The sequence below is a fragment of the Zosterops lateralis genome (assembly GCF_965231275.1).
Source record: "Zosterops lateralis genome assembly, chromosome: Z".
NCBI lineage: Eukaryota > Metazoa > Chordata > Aves > Passeriformes > Zosteropidae > Zosterops > Zosterops lateralis.
The window spans coordinates 4,932,248-4,952,155 of NC_139800.1; the positions used below are offsets into that span (position 1 = coordinate 4,932,248).

A 19,908-nucleotide genomic window follows, 5' to 3' on the forward strand; every position below is an offset into this window, starting at 1 on the left:
TGGATTCTCCCACACCTCACTGTGGGCTAGCAGGTGGTCAAATTTCAGCCACATTGTCTTGGTCTTGCCACTGCTACAGCACTTACAAATGGCCCAGTTTGCTCTTTTTCCCTGGCTCCTTCTCTGCTCACTTGCTCTTCCTTCCCTGGCTGTTTCTCTGCTCACTCACAGCAGCTCCTTGCACATTTCAGCCGTCTCTATCTCAGCCACCAAAGCCAGATTCTTCTCCTTCCAGTGCCTGTACCTGCAAGAAAACATCTTTTATTTCAGCTAGAGTGGCTCTCCACTGAAGGAGACCTGTCACATTTAGGCTTAACCTATCTTTAGGTTGCCTAACAAGAGTGTGCAGTAAGGCAAGTGTTGTTAAGTGACAACAACACGTGGGGCTGCTGAAACAGAGCCTGGTTCTAGTAATGCCAAGGCTGTGGGTTAAATTCATGTACGGGAGAGGTGCATCATGTTGGGAAAGATGGGACAGGAAGGACTTAGGAATATGACTGCATGGCAAGAAACACTGTAGATGTAAAACCTGAGTGAAATAGGAATGAAAGCCAGTTTCGAGATGTGTGCATGGCAGGCAGGAAGACAGTGATTAGCTGAAGACAGGAAAACAAAAGACAAGAAATGCTGCCTTTCCACCTTGGCAAAGCCATCCGGGAACAAGTGCATAAGAAAGAAGTCTATAGAGTTTAGAATGTAAAATGACATGGTAATGTAGTAGTTCTCATAGGCTGCATGCAAAGTCTGTAGGTTTTGTATCTCACGCCGGTTGGTCACTGTAAATTAGAATATTCAACACAAAAAGAGATGGAATGTATTGTAACAAGGTGATCGCTCTCTTCTCTGCTCTTCTCTGCACTTCTCCTCTCTTCTCCTGGCTCTCCTACCTTTTTCCCTTACCTCTCTCCTCTCCTGGGTCTCCTACTCTCTTCTCTGGCCTTCTCACCCTTCTTCCCTTACCTCTTTTGGCCCATCTCCTCTGCTCTCCCTCACCTCACTTGCTCCTGTTTTCTCCCCACGTTTTTCCCCTGCTCCTACCCCGTTTTTACCCCTTAGCTCTCTTCTATATCTCTCTCTCCCCATTCTCTCTTTAGGGCTTTGCTCCAGCCCAGGCTGGTGGCTGAAGGCAAAGCCCTTTTTACCCACGACCCTTGTAATAATAAAGCCACGTGTTTCTAGAGCATCTCAGGTCTGCAAAGTTCTTTGTCCCTGCCATCCACGGAAAAAAATTGCCACAGCATCGGATGATTCTTTTACGCGTTCTTTTCAATTCAGAATATTCTGTGATTCTGTGAGGCGCGGCCCCGGCACCCTGAGGGGGGGGGGGGGGGCACCTCCACACCGCGGGTGTTTCAGGGCCGCGCTTGACTCGGGCCTCGTTCACCCGGACTCCAGAGCCCCCCAGGAGCTCCCGCCGGCTGGGAGACCTCCCAGCCAGGCAGCGATGTCCCTTGACAGCGATCTCCGAGCCGGACAGCGCTATCCGGCCCCGGCATCCCCGGTCAGGCCGAGCCGAGCCCGAGCCGTGCCGGGCGGGGCTCCCGGGGCGGCGCCGCCTCTCCCGCGCTTCCCCCGGGGCGGCTCTGCTGGGCCTGCCCGGCCCCGGCCCCGGCCCTCACCGCCGCTGCTTAAATAGCGGCGCTTTCCGAGCTGCTCCGTCCTTCTCTCCGCCGCCAGGTAAGGGCGGGGGGCCGGGGCTCTTTCGCCGACCGCGGGGCCCTGCGGGTGTGAGGCCACGGCGGGAGGGAGAGAGAGAGAAAAGAGCGGGCGGGGGTCGGGGGCGGCCCGGGGTGAGGCGTGGGTGCTTCATCCTCTCCCAGGGCTCGTGTTTCGCCCCCGGGGCTCGTCCCCCCGGCTTTTTACCCCCTGGACTCGTCCCCTGGCTTTTCCCCCCCGGGCTCGTCCCCCCCAGCTACACCCGTGAGGGGCCGGCGGGGCCGCCGCGTCTCCCCTCAGCCACCGCCGCCATTCCCGTGTTTTCCCTCTGATCGCTCTGTGTGTGTGTGTGTGTGTGTGTGTGTGTGTGTGTGTGTGTGTGTGTGTGTGTGTGTTTGTGAGCATTACCCGGGGTGTAAATGTCCTGTCTTCTCCCTGGAGAACCCACTGCTTCCCCACTGCGGTCCCTACGCTGCTCTTGAAGGGGTTCCTGCAGTAATTTTGGCGTGCAGTGCTCTCCTGGTGCCGGGCACAGCCCTGGGGAAGGAGGTTCAGGTGCTGCTCCCTCATGGAGAGGGTTTCCCGCTCCTTCCTCCGGCATGGAAACTTTTAGGGCATGGTCCATCCTCCTGAAGGTCTTATTGTGACTTGGAAGATTTAAGTGGTTTAGAATAGACTGTGCTTTGATGTGCTGGTGCATCAGGAGGAGTGTGGAGTGCTGCTTTTCCTAGATGGAGCACAGCTTAATTGCTTGTCCATTAAATTGTCTGGCTTAGTGCCCCGGGACAGCATCAGGAAAGTGGGACAGGGTGGCTTTAGGTGACTTTTGGAGCCTCACATCTCCCTGATGGTCACCGTGGCCTGTCCTGTGGTCAGAGATCTCTAAGTCTTTTTGTCTTGTGCCTTTTGCTGTTTTGAGATACATCAGCCCTGGGGGACAGACTGTCCTGTAAATTTCCATAAACTGGTCTGTCATGTGTTACCTGCTTGAAAAACGTCAGCTCTGGTGTTAACTGTGTCTGTCTGCTTTCTCCCTCGTCTCCCTGCAGGTTCTCCAGAATATAAGGAGCTGCTTTGCCACAGCTCTTGTGTGCCACTAGTGTGTCATGTAAAAACCATCCCACCAACAACCATGGGACCCTTCAGGGCTCATTTGTGAATCCAGGTGCTGTCCTAGGTGGGTTACCAAGCTTTGCTTTGCAAGCTCCTTGCCGTTCAGACAGACTTTTGGGGTCCTCCTGTCCAGCTGTGGTGTCAGTAGCCTTCCTGGTGAAGGGTGTGAGGAACATTTGTGGATCTTTTGCTGTAGCTGCTTTTCTCTCACAGCCTGCAGGGACAGGAATTGGCAGCTTTGCAGAATGCAGCTCTGTCTGGCACAGCCAGAATCCCTGACAGTGCTGGTTTGTGGTGAGGAAAAATCCCTGGTGTGCATATCTCTGGAGAGTGGCAGGATTCATCCCACTTTCTGGAATTTCCTACTGCAGCTGCTTTCCAGTACTTCTGGCCCACCTGCAATGATCATAAATAACAGCACAGCGTTATTCTTCCTGTACTGCAAGCTGAAAAAATAATTTTGTCAACCCATATGGGCAGAGTTCTTGTGGCATCCACTCCCAGCTTAGGAATCGTTGTACACACTGTCTAAATCCTGTAATCTTTTACAATATCTGAGTCTTATGCTCTGTGAGATAAGAGTAGATACTAAACAGTGACTACACACATAAGAGACCACATTGCATGTGTTTGGCATCTCAGAACTTGTTACTGCATGTAGCTTTGCTTCTTAAAAGTGGAAAACTGAAGGTAGATCCTGCTGGGCATTTCCCACCAGCTCTTTAAATAAGTGGTTAAAAACACCTTGGGGAGGGAAGAGTGTTGGAATGAAGGTTGCACATCACAATTTAGTTTCACCAGCTGTACTCATGAGTGTCTCTGAATGCCAGGTTAAGAATCCAGTCCAGGGGGAAACTGGGATTTAATAAAGAACAGAAAATGGGTACAGGAGCAGGTATGAACAAAGAAGGGAATTCAGACATAGGGAGCCATTCGTGTTTTGATATGGAAGTTAAACTGAATGAAGTTGAGAGCATTTTTCCTTAAAAGTAGCTTGATCAGTAAGGGGTCATGGTTTAATTTGAAACCTGGGGAAAAAAAAATAAAATATCACAAAAAATAATTGTGCAATGGCAACTTCCCAGTAGTAGTTCAAAACTTGGAAACATAGGTGAAAAAAATAAAAAAAAAATAAAGTCCTTGAAAAGGATGGCTTATAAATTCTAGTGGGATTTCCATTGTGGACTATAACTGACAGAATATTATAGTTTTTGATATAACACAGACTAGACCTAAACCTTCTGCATGAAATTATTTGTGTGCTTTTGCAAGCAAAAAGAGGGGGAAAGGGACCTACTCTGGGAAGGATAAAACAGAAGGACAGGAGTGTTTTAATTCTTCCAATGCTTTTCTTGTAACTCTGTTCCTGAATTCATAATGTCTGCATGAAGCTGTCAAATTTCTCATGAGTAAGGGCAAGTAAATTTATAGTCCTACTGTTTGCAGTGGAAATCTTTGGAAATATGAGCTCTGAAGGCTCAAGAAGAATTGTAGTAGAAGTATTTTAAAATTCTTGGAGTTGTCCATAATATGAAAGTTGTAATACAAGTGTTACACAGAAAAATGACAGGAAATAGCAAAATTATTTCCTGTTCTATATACCCTGGCAAAAGGGTAAAGCACTATGTCATTTACATTGAGCTTATAACCAGACTTCCTTTATATTCCCTCTTCCCATCATACTTAACGACCTCTACACTACTGGATTATGTTGTAATGGTTTCTGACCTGTTATTTCCATGTCTGCTTTCAGACTTGAGTTTAATATGAAGAGAAAATTTCTCTATATCAATATACCTGTGGAGAGATGAGCTCTAATGGAAGTATTTCAAGCACACAGACAATAAAAGACTTGCCTCTTTGTTAAAATACCTTTTCCTGAAACACAGGAAATAAATTTAATCTTGCTTTGGGTTTTCTGTTTAAAATTTGTGGTAGTGTGAATGGAAATTAGTTCTCGCTTGGATTTTCCAGCATAAAATCTATGGCTTTCATCTTCAAAGCCACAACAGACTGTTCTGAATGTTCCTTCTTTTGTGGCCTGAAAGAATGAAGAAAATATATACATGCTTAATTTCTAATGTGTGTTTTAGCTCAATCTCATAAGAACAAGATTGGTGGAAGAGAAGCAGAAACTGCATTGGAGTAAGGAGGAGAAATCTCTAGACTTTTTTTTGTAATGGATATATTTTGAATTTACAGGGGGTTTTTTGTCTTCACATTATTTCATTTTCAAGTCTTGTATTTAAGTCCACGTTTTCTTTGCTAGATGGAACTGTAAAGAAAGGATTCAGAGTTCTCTCTAGAGTGTTGGTGTTGTAATGGTTAATGTGGCTCAGCAGAAAAGTATATCAGGACAGTTGTGAAACTGAGCTTTGCTGGGATTTATTTATGTGTGTGTGTGTTTCGGGGCATTTTACTCAGCTTTGTGTATTTGGTCAGTCAGGAAACCTGAGCCAGCTCAGATAATTTATGAGAATGGAGCATATGCAGTTATCAGAAAGAATTTTGTTAACTTAGCAAAGACCACTGAAATCAAAGAAGTGACCATCCTAGTCTGTTTTTTTGTGCCCAGACTGACTTCAGCTCACACAGTATTGAAAGTGTGCTGAGCTGAAGGTCTTCAGTTTGAAATCAATCAAGAAATGTTCCTTTTTTAAATTTTTTTTCATGACAGGCTGTCCTATTTTTACTGCTCTTTATAACTTTTTATTTTTCCCCAGGGTGATTCTGACTCTTCTGCCAAGGGACCCTCAGTTAGCAGTTTTTCAAACTGATTTTAGCAGAGGGTTCTCAGCAGTCTGAATTCAAAACACTGAAGAAACACTGAGCAGTCACAGCTTACAAGTCAACTACTGACAGTGATCACTACAGTGATGGAATGCATTAAGGGACAGTCCCTCAGTTTTGCTGTTAGGAGACTTGGTTGCTTCCTGCAGTGACCTTCTTGCTGTGTTTCCTTTCCTCTCAGGTCTTGTGCTTATTGTGCCTTTTACTTGCCTGATGTGCTCTGCTTTCTTCTTTGGGGGCCCTGGTTTGATGTTCAGCAGTAAAACGTGTAATAACTTCACCATTCATGTCTCTGCCTGGCCTCTTCTTTATTGGGTTCTACTCTTAAAAGTGGCTGAGTGGTGACTCAATAGATTGCAGATAAATATTTATATATTTGAGTCACCAGTGGGTTCTATGGTTGTGTTTTGTTTTCATCCCAGTTACTGGGCACCGCAGTTACTGGGGAATGACACAAGTTCAACAGTTTGCTTCCAGAAGTCACACAACACCTTGTTGTTCTTGTGGGAAAAGTGTACCACAGGCATATGTGAAGAGGATTCAATCTAATTTGATGTTTTATCTTCCAGTCATCTGAATTAGTAGCAGGACAGTAGAAGCTGGTAGAGAAAAGGCTGAAGGTTAACTAACAAACAGCAGTAACTTAGCTGATTCCCTGCTTCCATCCATAACCAACTCCACCAGTCCCTATTTATCAGTCCTTATATATCCAAGACACAGGTGCAATTGTCTGTCATGGGACACGGCTGATGAGGGGAAGAGGGCAGTGTCAAAACACTGCAGCACAAGCATGCTGAAGTACTTCCTACACCTGGCAGGGAACAGCTTTCATGTGGTCTGTCCATGAGACTTGTTATTTTCCATAGTTTGAACTTCCCCTGCATTTCAGGTTGGCTTTTGATGGCTGTGAGCCAAGATCTGTGGTTGCTAATCACCATCTGGTGGCTGGTGTCCATCTGGCCCTGCAGGCCAGAGTGTCAGAGTAGCAGAAACTTCCTTGTAGGTAACAGCAGAGTTTATTTTTCTTTTTGTACTAGAGCTCACTGACTGGAACTCTGTCCTAACTTTCAGTCAGGCTTCCCTTTCCCCAGTAAATCCACATCCGGTTGATTTGTTATCCATACTGCCATGTGGGCTGTTATTGGCCTCAAAACTGTTTTCTGTTTTCTTCTATTTTACTTCTGAACCTAGAGTGTTGTGGGCTCAGAATCCTGGGAGCCACCTTCCTTGGTTTCTTTTTAAAGAACTTTCAAACAAAGACAAATATTCACAAGTAGGGGAAGTTGAAAGAAAATGTAGGAGCACTATGCTTACCAACTCTTAACTGTGAGATCAGTGAGACTTGAACTGGTCTTTAGAATGTTGTTTTTAATTTTCTTTTTTTTCTTTTGTCATTTCAGAGCGGAACCAAAAATCAAATCATCTCAGTGCTTGGTTTTGTAGCAGCACAGGACAGGAAGCTCATTTAAAGAAAGGAACAGAAAGGTCTTTACTGCCTGTGGAAAGAGAAGCAAGATTTATATGCTTTGAGAAGGTATGTAATAAAAGATTTACTTGGTTAAAAGGTCTAATAGTCATTGCTCATTTACATTAAGGTGCTATCACAAGCTGTCACTTCCTGCAGTTCAGCACAGAAATATCCTGTAGCTTTCTCTTTTCCAGGGGAATGCTAACCTGTCCTCCAAATATTCCAAAATTCAACGTTTCAAAATTATGTCACCTTAATCATAAGACTATTTCTCTGAAGAGACAATTAATTTAGCTGTGCAACAGCAATTACGGTTGGTTTAAGTTGAACTGTAAAGCAAGTTCTGTCTTTTCATAAGCGTTTAACATCAGCAAATTTGAGTATGTCCTGTAATCCATAGTGGAAGTACTGCAAAACAGAAAATACAGGAGCATATACAATAAAAGCTGAGTAACAAATTTGAAAATAAGAAATAAAATGTAGCTGTTCTTGCTGGTTTTTTTTTTTTTTTTCTCCTTTTAGTTTGTTTATTTTCATGTTCACAGATCTGCTGTGGTTTGCTGCCATTTAATTCCAGCAGCTCATCTGCTGGAAGGAGATTCCAGGATGTATCCAGTGGCTGTTCCTGCCCCGGGAGGTGAAGGAAGTAACGGACAACATGGGAAACTCATTTTTTTCCTTTTTGTTTTTGGAGCTGTGCTGCTCTGTGCTGGATTCCTCCTTTCAGTCTTTATCCTGCAGTCATGTCCCTCTGGAAGTTTCAGTGACTGTAACGAGGTCCTTAAGGCTGCAGGGCCAGTGCTGGCTGTGACTGGGCTGGTTTGTGTTTTGCTGGCACGGTCGAGGGCCAGGATGTACATAAGGCAAAGACAGCTGCAAAACGAGCAGGTGTACAGCCTTGTCTTCTGTCGTGGGAACTGCCAGTTTGCCCAGTTTCTCATATTTGGATTCCTGTTTTTAACCAGTGGGATGTTAATTAGCATCCTGGGCATTTGGGTTCCTGGCTGCAGCCCTGGCTGGCAGACGATACAGCTCAACCACACTGGCACTCCTGAGGTGGACCTCCAGGGCTGTGGATTCCTGTCACTCCAGATCATGGGACCTTTGATTGTGCTCACTGGATTGTGTTTCTTCGTGATAGCTCATGTTAAGAAGAAGCAAAACTTAAATCTCAACCAAGAATCCTGTGAAAGTGAAGAACATCCTCAGAGCCCTGAATCTTTTCAGGTTACAGTAGGTGAGTAAAAAAATGCTGGAACTTTACACTGGGAATTAGTGGGGGTTTTTTTTCCCTAATTTTTCCTGTAATTTATGTCTGGATATTACTTATTTGAGCTCTAAGCATGTCAGGTCTGCCATGTCAAGACAGCCAAAATAGAATAATGTTACTTTGTCTTGTATGCTTCCTGTATGGTCAGTTCAGTTAACTTTCTCAAAAAGGCAGACTCTCTCTTAGGCATAAAAAGAAAGGTCTGACTGTGTAAAGCAACATAACCTGACAGAAATGAGTCTAATCCCAATTCTGTTCTCAAATGGTGTAACAGACATTGCAGATCACAGACTCCTGTGAGTATATTTAAGATTTATTTTAGCCTTGAGCTCTGATCTGTTAAACAGAAGATTCTGATTCATAACCAATGTACTGTATTTTTTAAATTGTGGCCACATCCTCAGTCAGTCAGAGATATAATTACAAGTGTTAAACTCTACAGTTGCAGGCTGGAAATTGGTAGATTTTTTGCTATACAATATATTGAAGCAGTGAACTGTGTATCAATAGTCATGGTTAGTGTGCCTTGAACTACAAGTAATTTAGTAGGGAAACTGTCAAGCACACAAAATCAGTTCTTAGAGCCCTTAATGACTTCCATTATAGCACTGCAGTACTTATGGAGAAACTTTGAATGACCTATTTTATGTTTGGGAGGGAAACTAAATACTTTCCCATCCTTAAAACTTTCCAACAGTAACTGTGTGCTTTGCACTTCTTGTAGACAGCCAACCTTGTGTCTCTTAGCTAGATAAATTCTCCCCCTTGTCAGCTGTATTGTCTAAATTAAATCCCTCATTTATAAATATGCTACATCATTATTTTGGGATTATTTAGGTTTTGGGTGTACTTCCATCCTACTCCAATAGCCCAGAATGTATCGATTCTCTATCATTTATCTTAAAAGCTAGGCAAGTAAAAATTATAGGATGTTAATAGTGTAACCAGAGGTGCTCAGTTCTCTAGAGGTAGTAATTGGTGTTCTTTCCCCTATAGGTGATGCTGTGATGTTGTTCCCACCCCCACCACCTCCTTATTTTGCTGACCCTATGTCACCAACTGTGACACATTGTCTTATGTCAAGTGTTTTGCCTACAAGTGAAAATCCTCCACCATACCACTCTATCTTCAGTGATGGGTAAGACTGTGTTCATCTCTGACTTTAGAAATCTGAGCTCTTTCTTTAGGTGCCCAAGATCCTATTCTTATATAATCACTGTGAATGAACTACTGGGCATGACAAAGTTTTCTAGGGCATAACTCAACTTCAGATACTTTACTTGAATTGGCATTAAAATACTGTAGTATACTAGGGAAACTACAAACTGCAGAGTGCCCTTTATGAGGGTTAAATTATTATTATGACTGGAAAGAACTTCTGAAGTTTTTAACTCAAATGGCCCTTAGTAGATTTCTTCCACAGGTTGTCCAAGAGAAGGTGCCACTGACAGCAGTGCAGTAGTGATGTGATATCCATATGGCCAGATTTTAGGAGTTACTACAGAAACAGAAGCAGCAACTATTTTATGACATCTGCCCAAACACCCTGGGAATGTTACTTTATCTGCCAGTGTGTTCAGTTCTCCTGTGTCCCTTATCTCTGCCTTGAGGAACTGACACCTCTTGTGCTGGTTTGCCTTGCTCCTGCTGTGGGGATGTGTCCAGATTAAAGGATTCCTTGATATCACAGAAGGCTCCAGCATGCTGATAAGGGAGGCTGCAAAGCCAGTTTCATTTCAAGATGTACCTTTCCCTTGCAGCCATTCCTTACATGGATGGATTATAACAGGATTTTACCTGATATTGACACCACCAAGCTCAGGAGCAGCAGCTGCCAGCTTACCAAAGACTTGCCTGTGCCACAAGAGCTTGCAGGGTTATTTATCCCCCTGTGGGTTACCCCTGTAGGCTGCTAACTTGAGAGTAAAAGAAGTCATTGCAAGAGCCACATACTAGAAGTCAGAGCTAGATCTAGCCAGAAGAGCTAGCTGTCGTATATCTAGAGTCCCTAACTTACTTTCAGCCCTTTAATGATGCAGAAATGGTCTGATCTTTAGAATGGTCCTACATCAGCCTGGGTTTGAGCTATGAGGCAGTAAGTTGGGTGGGGCTATCAGGTGATGATTTTAATTCACAAGACTGTGCATGCAACATTGTGTCACTGAAAGCTGGAAAATAAACTCTACAACAAATTTGTTAGGTTACAAAGCTAACATTAGTTCATTAGCAGTGCTGGAGGCATGAGGAGTTCTCCACAAAACACGTATGCTCAGTAACCTAACAAACTATATTCCTGAAACTAGTACATATTCATCACATTTCCTGAATATGTGTATATATGCTAATTATTTCCATGGACTTGTTCCATGGATCAGATCTTCTGATGAATCTTTTCTCCTTGAGAGTATCTCAAATTAGTCATCAGGTCATAATGTACTACTCTTACCATTCTTTGCTCTGACACACAACCCTTGTTCTCAAAACTAACATGTCAGCTACTATGTATTCTCTGATAGAAGGAAGCATTAACTGGAACAAGACTATTAGTCACAGATGTAGAGAATTAACACAAGTTAATTCTAACACAATAGTCTCTGGTATTTGTACTAAGCACTGCAAGAGACAAAACAAGCATTTACCATGATATAGGGAGAATACATTTATTACACTAAGGTTAAAATAATTTTCCAACATCTTCCCCCTACTGCTGTGTAGATCTCTTACTGTTTGGTGACAGTTGGAAAGACCATCGCTGCTGTTGGTGATGAGTGTCTGGAAAGTTGTCTGGTAGGAAAAGACCTGGGAATGGTGATCAGCAACACCTGAACATGAGCCAGCAGTGTGCCCAGGTGGCCAAGGCAGCCAGTTGCATTCAGGCTTTTATCAACAGTGTGGCCAGTGGGACCACTAAAGATTAGAAGGACAAGATGCTTGCAGGGGTCCTCTGCTTCTGAATCTGGAGTGTGCTGGCCACACTGGAACAGCCTTGCAGTCTCTTACATAGTTGAGCCAAGGGCTTCTAAGGTAACAGAAGCCAGCAGGGAAACACTGGAGAACTATCTCAAAGGTACTAAGGGATGTTCCTTTAGGAAGGCAGCATGGCCAGCATCTCAGCTAAGGTGCCCTTACACCAATGCACACAGCACAGGCAACAAACTGGAGCAATTGGAAGCCACTGTGTTGCTGGAAGGCTGTGACCTTGCTGCCATTCCTGAAACTTTGTGGGATGAATCCTGTTTCTGGAGTGTGACTTTTAGTGGCTACAGGCTGTTTCAGAAGAGACAGGGAAAGAAGAGGCAGAAGGATTGCTCTTTGCAGCAAGAGGTGGATTGAGTGTGAAGAGCTGTCCCTGAAGAATACCCATGAGCAGGTGGAAAGCCTGTGGGCAGGAGTCAGAGACTGAGGCAGCAAAGGGAACCAACCCTGTGTCTGCTACAACTGCCTGCCCAAGGGGAGCCCATGGACCAAACCTTTGTGCTCCAGCCACAGGAGGCTTTGTTTCCTGTGGGAGGAACTCAACCAGCCCAGCAGCTTTGGGAAAGTGGCTTGGAGGGCTGTGGGCAATCCATGAGACTCCTGGAATGTGTGGAAGATAAATTCCTGACCCAGGTGATAGACAGCCCTGCCAGAGGGAATGCCTTACAGAATCTGCTGGTCACCAGGGCAAGTAATTTGGAGCTGACTGAGACTCGAGGACTGGAGGGCAGCCTGGGCTGCAGGGATCATGCACTGGGGGAGTGTGCAGTCATCAGGGGTTGGGGAAGGAGTAAAAGTCTGGACTTTGAACTTGAGGAAAGCAGACTTAGAGTCCTTTGGGATCCCTGAGAGACTGCCCTCAAGGACAAGGGAGTAGAGGAGAGCTGGCAGATCTTTAAGAAGCTCCTGGCAATCCCCAGGAGCAAGAACTCAGACAAGGAGGGCAAGAGACCAGCATGGCTGAGCAGGAACTTGCTGGTCAAAATTAAGGGAAAGATGCAAATTCACAGGCAGTGGAAACCAGGACAGGTAACCTGGGAAGAGTTCAGAGATGAAGCACACTTGTGTAGGGAGGTGGTGAGGAGAGCCAGGGCAAAACTGGAACTGAAACTGGCAAGGGACACAAAGAATAACAGGAAGGGCTTCTACAGGTACAGTACATTAACCAGAAATGGAAGGTCAAAGAAAGGATTCCCCCTGGTAAACAATGTAGGAAATGTGTATCCCCTGCCATATTTGAGATCTTCAACCTTGACACTTATGAACTACAAAGCCATTGCTTCTCTTCCATGGAAGTGCTCAGGAAGCAATTTGCACTAGTCAAGATGCCCTGACAGTCACATCCAGAGGGTTTTGGTCAATGGCTCAGAGTCCCAATGAACTTCAGTGACAAGTGATGTCCCTCAGGGGCCCATAATGGGACCACTGTTAATAAAGATCTTCATTAATGACATATACAATTGGATTTGCACATGACACCAAGCTGCATGGTGTAGTTGTCAGACTTGAAGTGTGGGATGCTATCCAGAGGGATCTGGACATATGGAGAAGTGGGTCTGTGGTGATCTCATGTGTTTTAACAAGGCCAGGTGCAGGGTGATAAAGCTGGGTCAGGTGTCAACACAGGCTGGAGATGGAGAGATGGAGAGCAGCCCAGCCCAGAAGGGCTGGGGGTGCTGGGAGATGAGAGGCTGGACATGACCCAGCCATGGGCACTGACAGCCCAGAGAGCCAAACGTGTCCTGGGCTGCATCCAGAGCAGTGTGGGCAGCAGGGCCAGGGAGGGAATCCTGCCCCTCTGCTCTGCTCTGCTCAGACCCACCTGCAGGGCTGCACCAGCTCTGGGAGCCCAGCACAGGAAGAACATGGAGATGCTGGAGTGAGTCCAGAAGGGGCCACCAGGATGACAGAGGTCTGGGGTACCTCTCCTGTAAGGAAAGGCTAGGAGAACCGGGTTTGTTCAGCCTGTAAAAGAGAAGGCTTCAGGGTGAACTAATTGCAGCCTTCCAATACCTGAAGGGAGCCTACAAGAAAGATGGAGAGGGACTTTTTTACAAGAGCACCTAGTGAGAGGACAAGGGGGATTGGTTTCAAACTGAAAGATATTTTAGAGTAGATATTAGGAAGAATTTTGTTACTGTAGGAGTGTTGAGACACAGGAACAGGTTGCCCAGAGAAGTTGTGGATGTCCCATCCGTAGAAGTGTTCAATGCCAGATTGGATGGGGCTCTGAGCAACCTGGTCTAGTGAAGGATGTCCCTGTCCAAGGCATGGGAGGTTGGAAATAGATGAACTTTAACATCCCTTCCAACCCAGGCAATTCTGTGGTTCAGTTTTGGGTCCTTCGCAATGAGAAAGTGAGGTTCTGGAGTGTGACAAAAGAAGATCAGCACAGCTGGTGAAGCGCAAGTCATGTGAGGAGCTGCTGAGAGAGCTGGAGTTTTTCAGTCTTGAGAAAAGGAGTCTTGACCTTATTGTTCTCTTCAGTTGCTGGAAAGGAGATTGTGGCAAGATGGGGACTGGCCTCTTTGCTAGATAAATATGACTGGGCAAGAGGAAATGGCTGTCAGCTATGCCAGAAAAAGTTTATCTTAGTTATTAGGAAGGGGTTTTTTTGTGGGGAGGTTTGGAAAGCATTGGAACAGGCTGCTCAGGAAAGTGGTGGAGTCACCATCCCTGGAACTGTTTGAAAATCACGTGGGTATGATTTAACACCTGTGTGGATTTCTCTGTCTTGTGAACATATGTACACACAGAGGCAGTTTGTTGGGATAGTATCTAGTGGAGTGGACAGTACACCTCAGGCTTGGACACAACACAGAATGCCTGACCTCAGCCTGTGGTGTTTTCTAATGGGGATGCTCCAGCTATTGCCCTTCCATGCTTCCCCCAATGTCCTCGCAGAGACCAACTGAGCTGACACTACCTCTGGCTATTTCCCTCAGTTCTGCTCTCCCATGGCTCAGCACTTGCTGGCAGTCAGGGCACCTTGACTAGTGCAAATTGCTTCCCAAGAACTTCCATGGAAAAGAAGCACTGGGATTGTTGTTCCTAATGGTGTCATGGCTGAAGATCCCAAATATGGCAGGGGACACACATTTCCAAAGTTGGGGGCTATTGGACAAAGGTGATTTGCCTCTTTGATCCATTGCTCAGCGTTCTGTCAGCAAGCACTGTGCTGCAGCCTGTGCTGGGTGAGAGAGCTATTAATGAGCTGAGTCACAGTCTCATCCCAGAACTGCTTTGCATTTTTCCTGCAGTCTGTTACATAGAACCTCAGCATTTGTCTTGTAGTATTTCTCTCTCCTTTGAAAAGCCTCACAGACCAGTGACAACATTGAAGATGAGGTGACTGTGCTCTGTATTTGTGCTCCTCACTCAGTATTGATATGGATACAGATGTGTGTACAAAAGCAGGAGTCATCTCTGGGAGTGAATTGTGGGGAGCAAGAAGTTCTTCCCTTTCCTTGGGAAACAGCTGAACAATATGCTGAGGGGGCCAGCTCCAGGTTGAGATGAACAAAATACCGGAAGAATTTGGGTTCAACCAGTTTTGATCCAGTTATGATGGTTGGAGGAGGACAGGGAATCCTTGGCTGCTCACCTTGAATGTCACCGGGAAATTTGCAGTCTGGTCATGTCCAGTCACTTCTGTTTCTCCAGCTCTGAGCTGGAATAGAACTTCTTGTGTTTGTCATGAATTGCTGGAATGCCTAATAAAAGTTTGATTGCCTTTCATGTAAGATCTCAAAAGGCCAGGGATTGTGATTTTTTTGGTGCAGTTCTAAGTCTCGTCTAGCAACTGTCTTTCATAAAGGAAGGGGACTGTGTATGTGATACACTACAAAAGGAAGATACATTAGGAGCTAAGGATCAGAAGAAGATTTAGTAAGATTGTGAAACAGCACAGCCAGAAGCAGCAAATACCCATAAGCCAGACTGTGGCTGGTGATCTGAAAGGTTAGAAAGGAGCTTGTTTTGCTCTTCCCCTCTGAAATTACAGAATTTTTGTATGAGTCATAATTAGCCCACAGAATGAAATTCTAATGCTTATGCAAGTTCTTTGCTTCAGGGATTTTTAGGAAATGTGTGCATACATGTATGTTTATGTAAATCAAGTCAGATTTCACTCACTGTAGATAAATGAATTATGCTAATACATAGTTTTATGTTTTATAGAGCACAGCTTGCTGATGATGAAAGAACAGTTGCTGTTAGAGACTATGAATCCATATATACAATTTCTGGAAGCAGCTCACCTTCAGATATTTTACCAATGCTATACCTTTCTTCTGAATCACCACCAAAATATGAAGAAAAAGCATCAATAACAAATAATGAATATTCGCCATCTTCTTCCTCATCTTTTTCATCTATTTCCTTAGCCACATCTGACACCAGCTCATAAAGGACTGACAGTTCACTTAATTTTTAATTGAAATGTACACAGAGATTTACAATTTTTGAATTTATTTACATTTTATAATAAAAAGCAATAATGTTGGCTGTGTCTAATTCTTCATCAGGAAGAATAAACAAGGAACTTGGATTTCAAGAAATATTAGAGAAGGCTGGGCCTCTAAAGTAGTCTGAAGGGAGTTCACTGCAAGAGCATTAAACACCCACCTTGTTCTGTTACAGCTTCAGCTTCTATTCATAGCTGTTCTTTTTATAATGAAGCCACTAAGTAGAAAACAACTTTTTTGATTATTTTAATTAAATTTGTTTGGAGTTTCAAAGAAAGAAACAATTAGGAAGTGTTTTTATTTCTATTTTTGCATGACTTTTGTGGAAAATGCTTGTTTGCAAAGTTATGGCCTTCACAATTACTCGGGAAGCATTCACATGTAGGGATGTTAAGGTTGGTACCAAAGATGCCATGTGGAGCTTCAATGGTTACCTTTTTTCTGCCTGGTAACAAACACTCCGTATTTAGACTATCTCTGGTCCTTATGTAAGTATAATCCCTATGAAAATCAGTTTTAGCTGCAGTTAAGAGCCCAAAGGCAGCCCTGAGGACAGTTAATAGGCTAACAGTTTAACTGTGGTAATGACTGGTTTCAGGGGGATTATTCTGCTGTTTTATATCATCATTCATGGATTATACATGGAGTGCTCATTGTGTGGGAGTGAGGACTACAAAGCAATGGTATCTTTGAGGGGCAGACATTGCTTATCAGCAGCTGCAGGAGAGGCAGTTTTGTAGAAACCCATGTAACACAGGTTTTTAAATGGCACAGCACTTGACAGACCCCTCAGAAGTACAGCCCTCTCAGCTCTTCCATTCTGCTGCAACCCCAGGGTAGTGGCCTGTCTTCAGGATGGAGTTTCTAACTCTTATTTTGTGTTTGTTTGCACCTGTTCCCAAACTGAGGGATTTGCGTGTAGTAGGTAAAGATAATTAGGATGAACTGAGCTGCTGCTGATCTTTGACATTTTACAACTTGCTCTGAATGCTGTTAGAGAAAAAAACAGACTGAATTCTGTGCCCAGAAAAGTGGCAGGGCACTTGGTTCAGCCTGATGAATTTGCCAGCATTAAAACTTTTTGCAGGAGTGAGCTCTGAATTGTTCAGCTGAGTCTCTGAAACCTGTGTGCTTGGGGACCTCAGTTACACCTCCACTTCTCATCTGCCATGCTGAATTTCAGAGAACTTGGCTGTGGCAGAGTGACCAAGTATGAATTAAGAACTTCAGTTCCCTCCTGTGCTGGGGGAAAGGTAATTGCCTTGTGTCATCTTTTTATGAACCTGCCTCTCACCTACTGACTGCTTTAGAGAGATGTTCAGGAGCTCCAGCATTTGCCATTTGTTTCCAATTCTGTGTCATTCCCTCAGTTGTGCTGGGACAGCTCTTGGTGCAGCCACACAAAAACAAACCAGTGAGGGAGGTATATTTAGCCAGCTGTGGAGCTGAGGGGCTTATACACGCAGAGTAATGAGCAAATGCAGCACAGAGGGGGATTTAGGAGGTAGGAGCAGATTAAACTGGCATGACTCAGCCATGGGAAATGTCTGTATGAAGAAAGGGAATCCACAAAAGCCAATGGGCATTTTGTCCTCTTTTCTCTCAAACGTTTTTTAGCTAGTGAGTTTTTCAAGGATGTTTATCCTTATATGCAATCTATAGTACAAGCTGTAGTTTGCCGTCTTTGTGATTATTTTTTAAGCTTTTGCTTCTACTGTTTAAACAGTGGGGCCCAGTGCTGTGCATGACTCGTGCATACAAAGCTTTCCACATGTCTAAGGAGCCTGTTTCTCTCTCAATTTATCCATTATCTAGCAAGAACAGAAGGCTATTTTACTGGAAAGATCCCATGCAACAAAGCCCGTGTTAGCTTTATGCTGTTAAGAACACTAATTTTCTGAAAAGGCTAAATATCAAAACACATTTAAACAACTCTGGATACTTCATCATCTTAAAAAAAAAAAAGGCAGTTGCATCTCGTGGTGAACTAAAAAAGTATGAACCTTTTCTGTTGCCTTCAGTTTGCTGTGTAAGTTGTTCCCAAGATATACCCAAGGGAGACCAGACAAATCAAGCAGAATATGTTGACTCATGTGAATTCTCTGTAACAGAGATATAATCTTGTTTTCCTTCGAGGTTATTGTATTTTGATCATCTACTGCAGAGTCTTCAGTGTGGATCACTTTATTCCTAAAAAATCAGTCTTCACAGAAACCACGGTTTAGGAACCTGCTGACCTGACTTCAACCTCAGCATCTGAGTTTCCTGGGAAGGATAGGTGTTACCACAAAAACAGGGATTGAACACGGATTTATCTCTGTATAATTTTGAGAAGATGCTTAGGAAATAGATCAGTTTACAGCTGTATTAGCATCTTCTATTTTTGACTTAGAAAACCATTACTTGAAAACTCAGTGGATGTGCTGGGTGCACCTCCACAAACTGCTCAGCACTGAAGTAGTTAACAGAGCCAGTGCAGCAGTATTTGCTTACTGTGTTGTTGAAACCTGTTGCAGCAAGGTCAGAAAATGTGAGTAAGAGTCTAGCAGGTCTGCCCTCACCACTGAAGGCTACCACTGGGTGAATGGCATTAGAGGGAGGAATTTTTCATGTGGGGAGAAGGAGTGAAATGTCTGTATTAGAAAGGAAGCAACACCTTGTAAAGCTATAAAAGTAGCTTAAAATAATACAGAATAGCATTTTTATTGAGGAAGTGAGATACTTTACTGTCCCACTAATGGTGCTATAACCCACTTTCTGCCCTAAGGTTAGCTGAAGTGTTTGACATACAAATGCTAGGGAGCAAATCAAGTTGGTTACTGATTCACACTTATTTAAACAGGCAAAGTGGGAGGTAAGGGCTGCTTGCCCTCTCTAAGTGAAGTTAAGGTCTCCCTTGCTGCCTGTGCTGACATTGCTCTGCTTCTAACTGCAACACTGCAGTCCTTTGCATATGAGAGGAATTCACAAAAATATAATAATCTTTTTGTCTTTGTTAGGAATTCTTCTTGAGTGAGGAAACATACTTTTCCTGGAAAGTTTATACAATTTTCTCTAGGAAACATCTTTCTTCCTCCATCAACAACAGCTAGAAAAATGAACAGTTAACTCATCTGAAAAACTGAGATTGCACAGGTCTTTGCAATGTTGAGATGTTTTTGTGGTAACAACACTTACTGGATTGCACCCACCCCATCTTTGTCCTTTGTGGTTTGTGTTGCTGTATCCATTTATCCCTTTTCCATCCCATCTCTTCATAGTCATAACTTGCAGTGCCAATACTTCTGCATTTCTGCAGTGAACATGCAAAACTTCATCTGGAGGATCAGTGCTCCTCCCTCTATCATACATGAATCCATCTCAACAATTAGGCATAGAAAAATCTTCATTTTGGCATGCTTGCTCACAAAAAAAAAAAACATTCTCCAGAGCACATAATGCCACCTTGCTGGTAACTGCAGTTGTGGGCAGCTGGCTGAACCTGCCCCTCACAATTTATTTATGTTTTGAGGCTGCCAGTGCAATAGTTCAGGGTTGAAAGGCCCACTGGCAGTGGTTCTTCGTGTACTGCTCTTACACTTGTAATTTATGTTTTCCACTAAAGATGCCATGTGCAGTTACCTTTCTCTAGGGAAAGGTCCCACTAACTCTAATCACTGGCTCCTTAATCTCCCTACATTATGGAGTGATAATTTGTATATTTTAAAGTTAATCAATATGCAATACCAGGTGTTGTGCAGCTTCTTTTGCCACTTCTTTGACTAAGTCCCTGTTTATATAACTGGCAGGTGAGAAAACAAAACCTTCCTACAACAGGCTGATAACGTGAACAACTGTGTAAAAATAGGTAACATAAGGAGAGGAAAAAAGGGTTAAGTGGTGGCCTTCCAGTGTTCACTAGGATGACTTTTCAAACAGGTTAGAGAGGGTACAGAGCACCTGCTTCCAGCAGCAAGCACTGCAGGGGAAGCCTGCACTGGTAATAGAAAATTAGGTGGAGGAACAGAAAGCAAAATGGTGCTTGTGCTCAAGGGTATGGTCTGAAGCAGATGAGAACAAAACTGTGTTGAGGTATGAAAACAGCACTCATTCTGAAAAACTTCACTCCGACCAATTTTCTCCATGGTTTCACAAAACTCTTTTCCTTAGGAGTCATACCAGGTAAAAGG

The 19,908-nt window shown here is 44.0% G+C and overlaps 1 protein-coding gene across 2 annotated transcripts; it reads left to right on the forward strand.

Annotated features, from left to right (window-relative positions):
* The first annotated feature begins 1,581 nt into the window (after window positions 1–1,581).
* Window positions 1,582–17,070, forward strand: TMEM171 (transmembrane protein 171). 2 transcript variants are annotated; one of them, XM_083883545.1, is made up of 6 exons: window positions 1,582–1,677; window positions 2,706–2,833; window positions 6,960–7,093; window positions 7,573–8,264; window positions 9,294–9,435; window positions 15,453–17,070. In XM_083883545.1, the coding sequence occupies exons 4-6, from the start codon at window positions 7,634–7,636 to the stop codon at window positions 15,679–15,681; spliced, it is 1,002 nt and encodes a 333-aa protein (XP_083739671.1). In that variant the 5' UTR covers window positions 1,582–1,677; window positions 2,706–2,833; window positions 6,960–7,093; window positions 7,573–7,633; the 3' UTR covers window positions 15,682–17,070. The 2 variants fall into 2 exon arrangements, with proteins under 2 accessions (XP_083739671.1, XP_083739672.1); XM_083883546.1 differs by lacking the exon at window positions 2,706–2,833 and having other exon boundaries at window positions 1,596–1,677.
* Window positions 17,071–19,908: the final 2,838 nt, after the last annotated feature.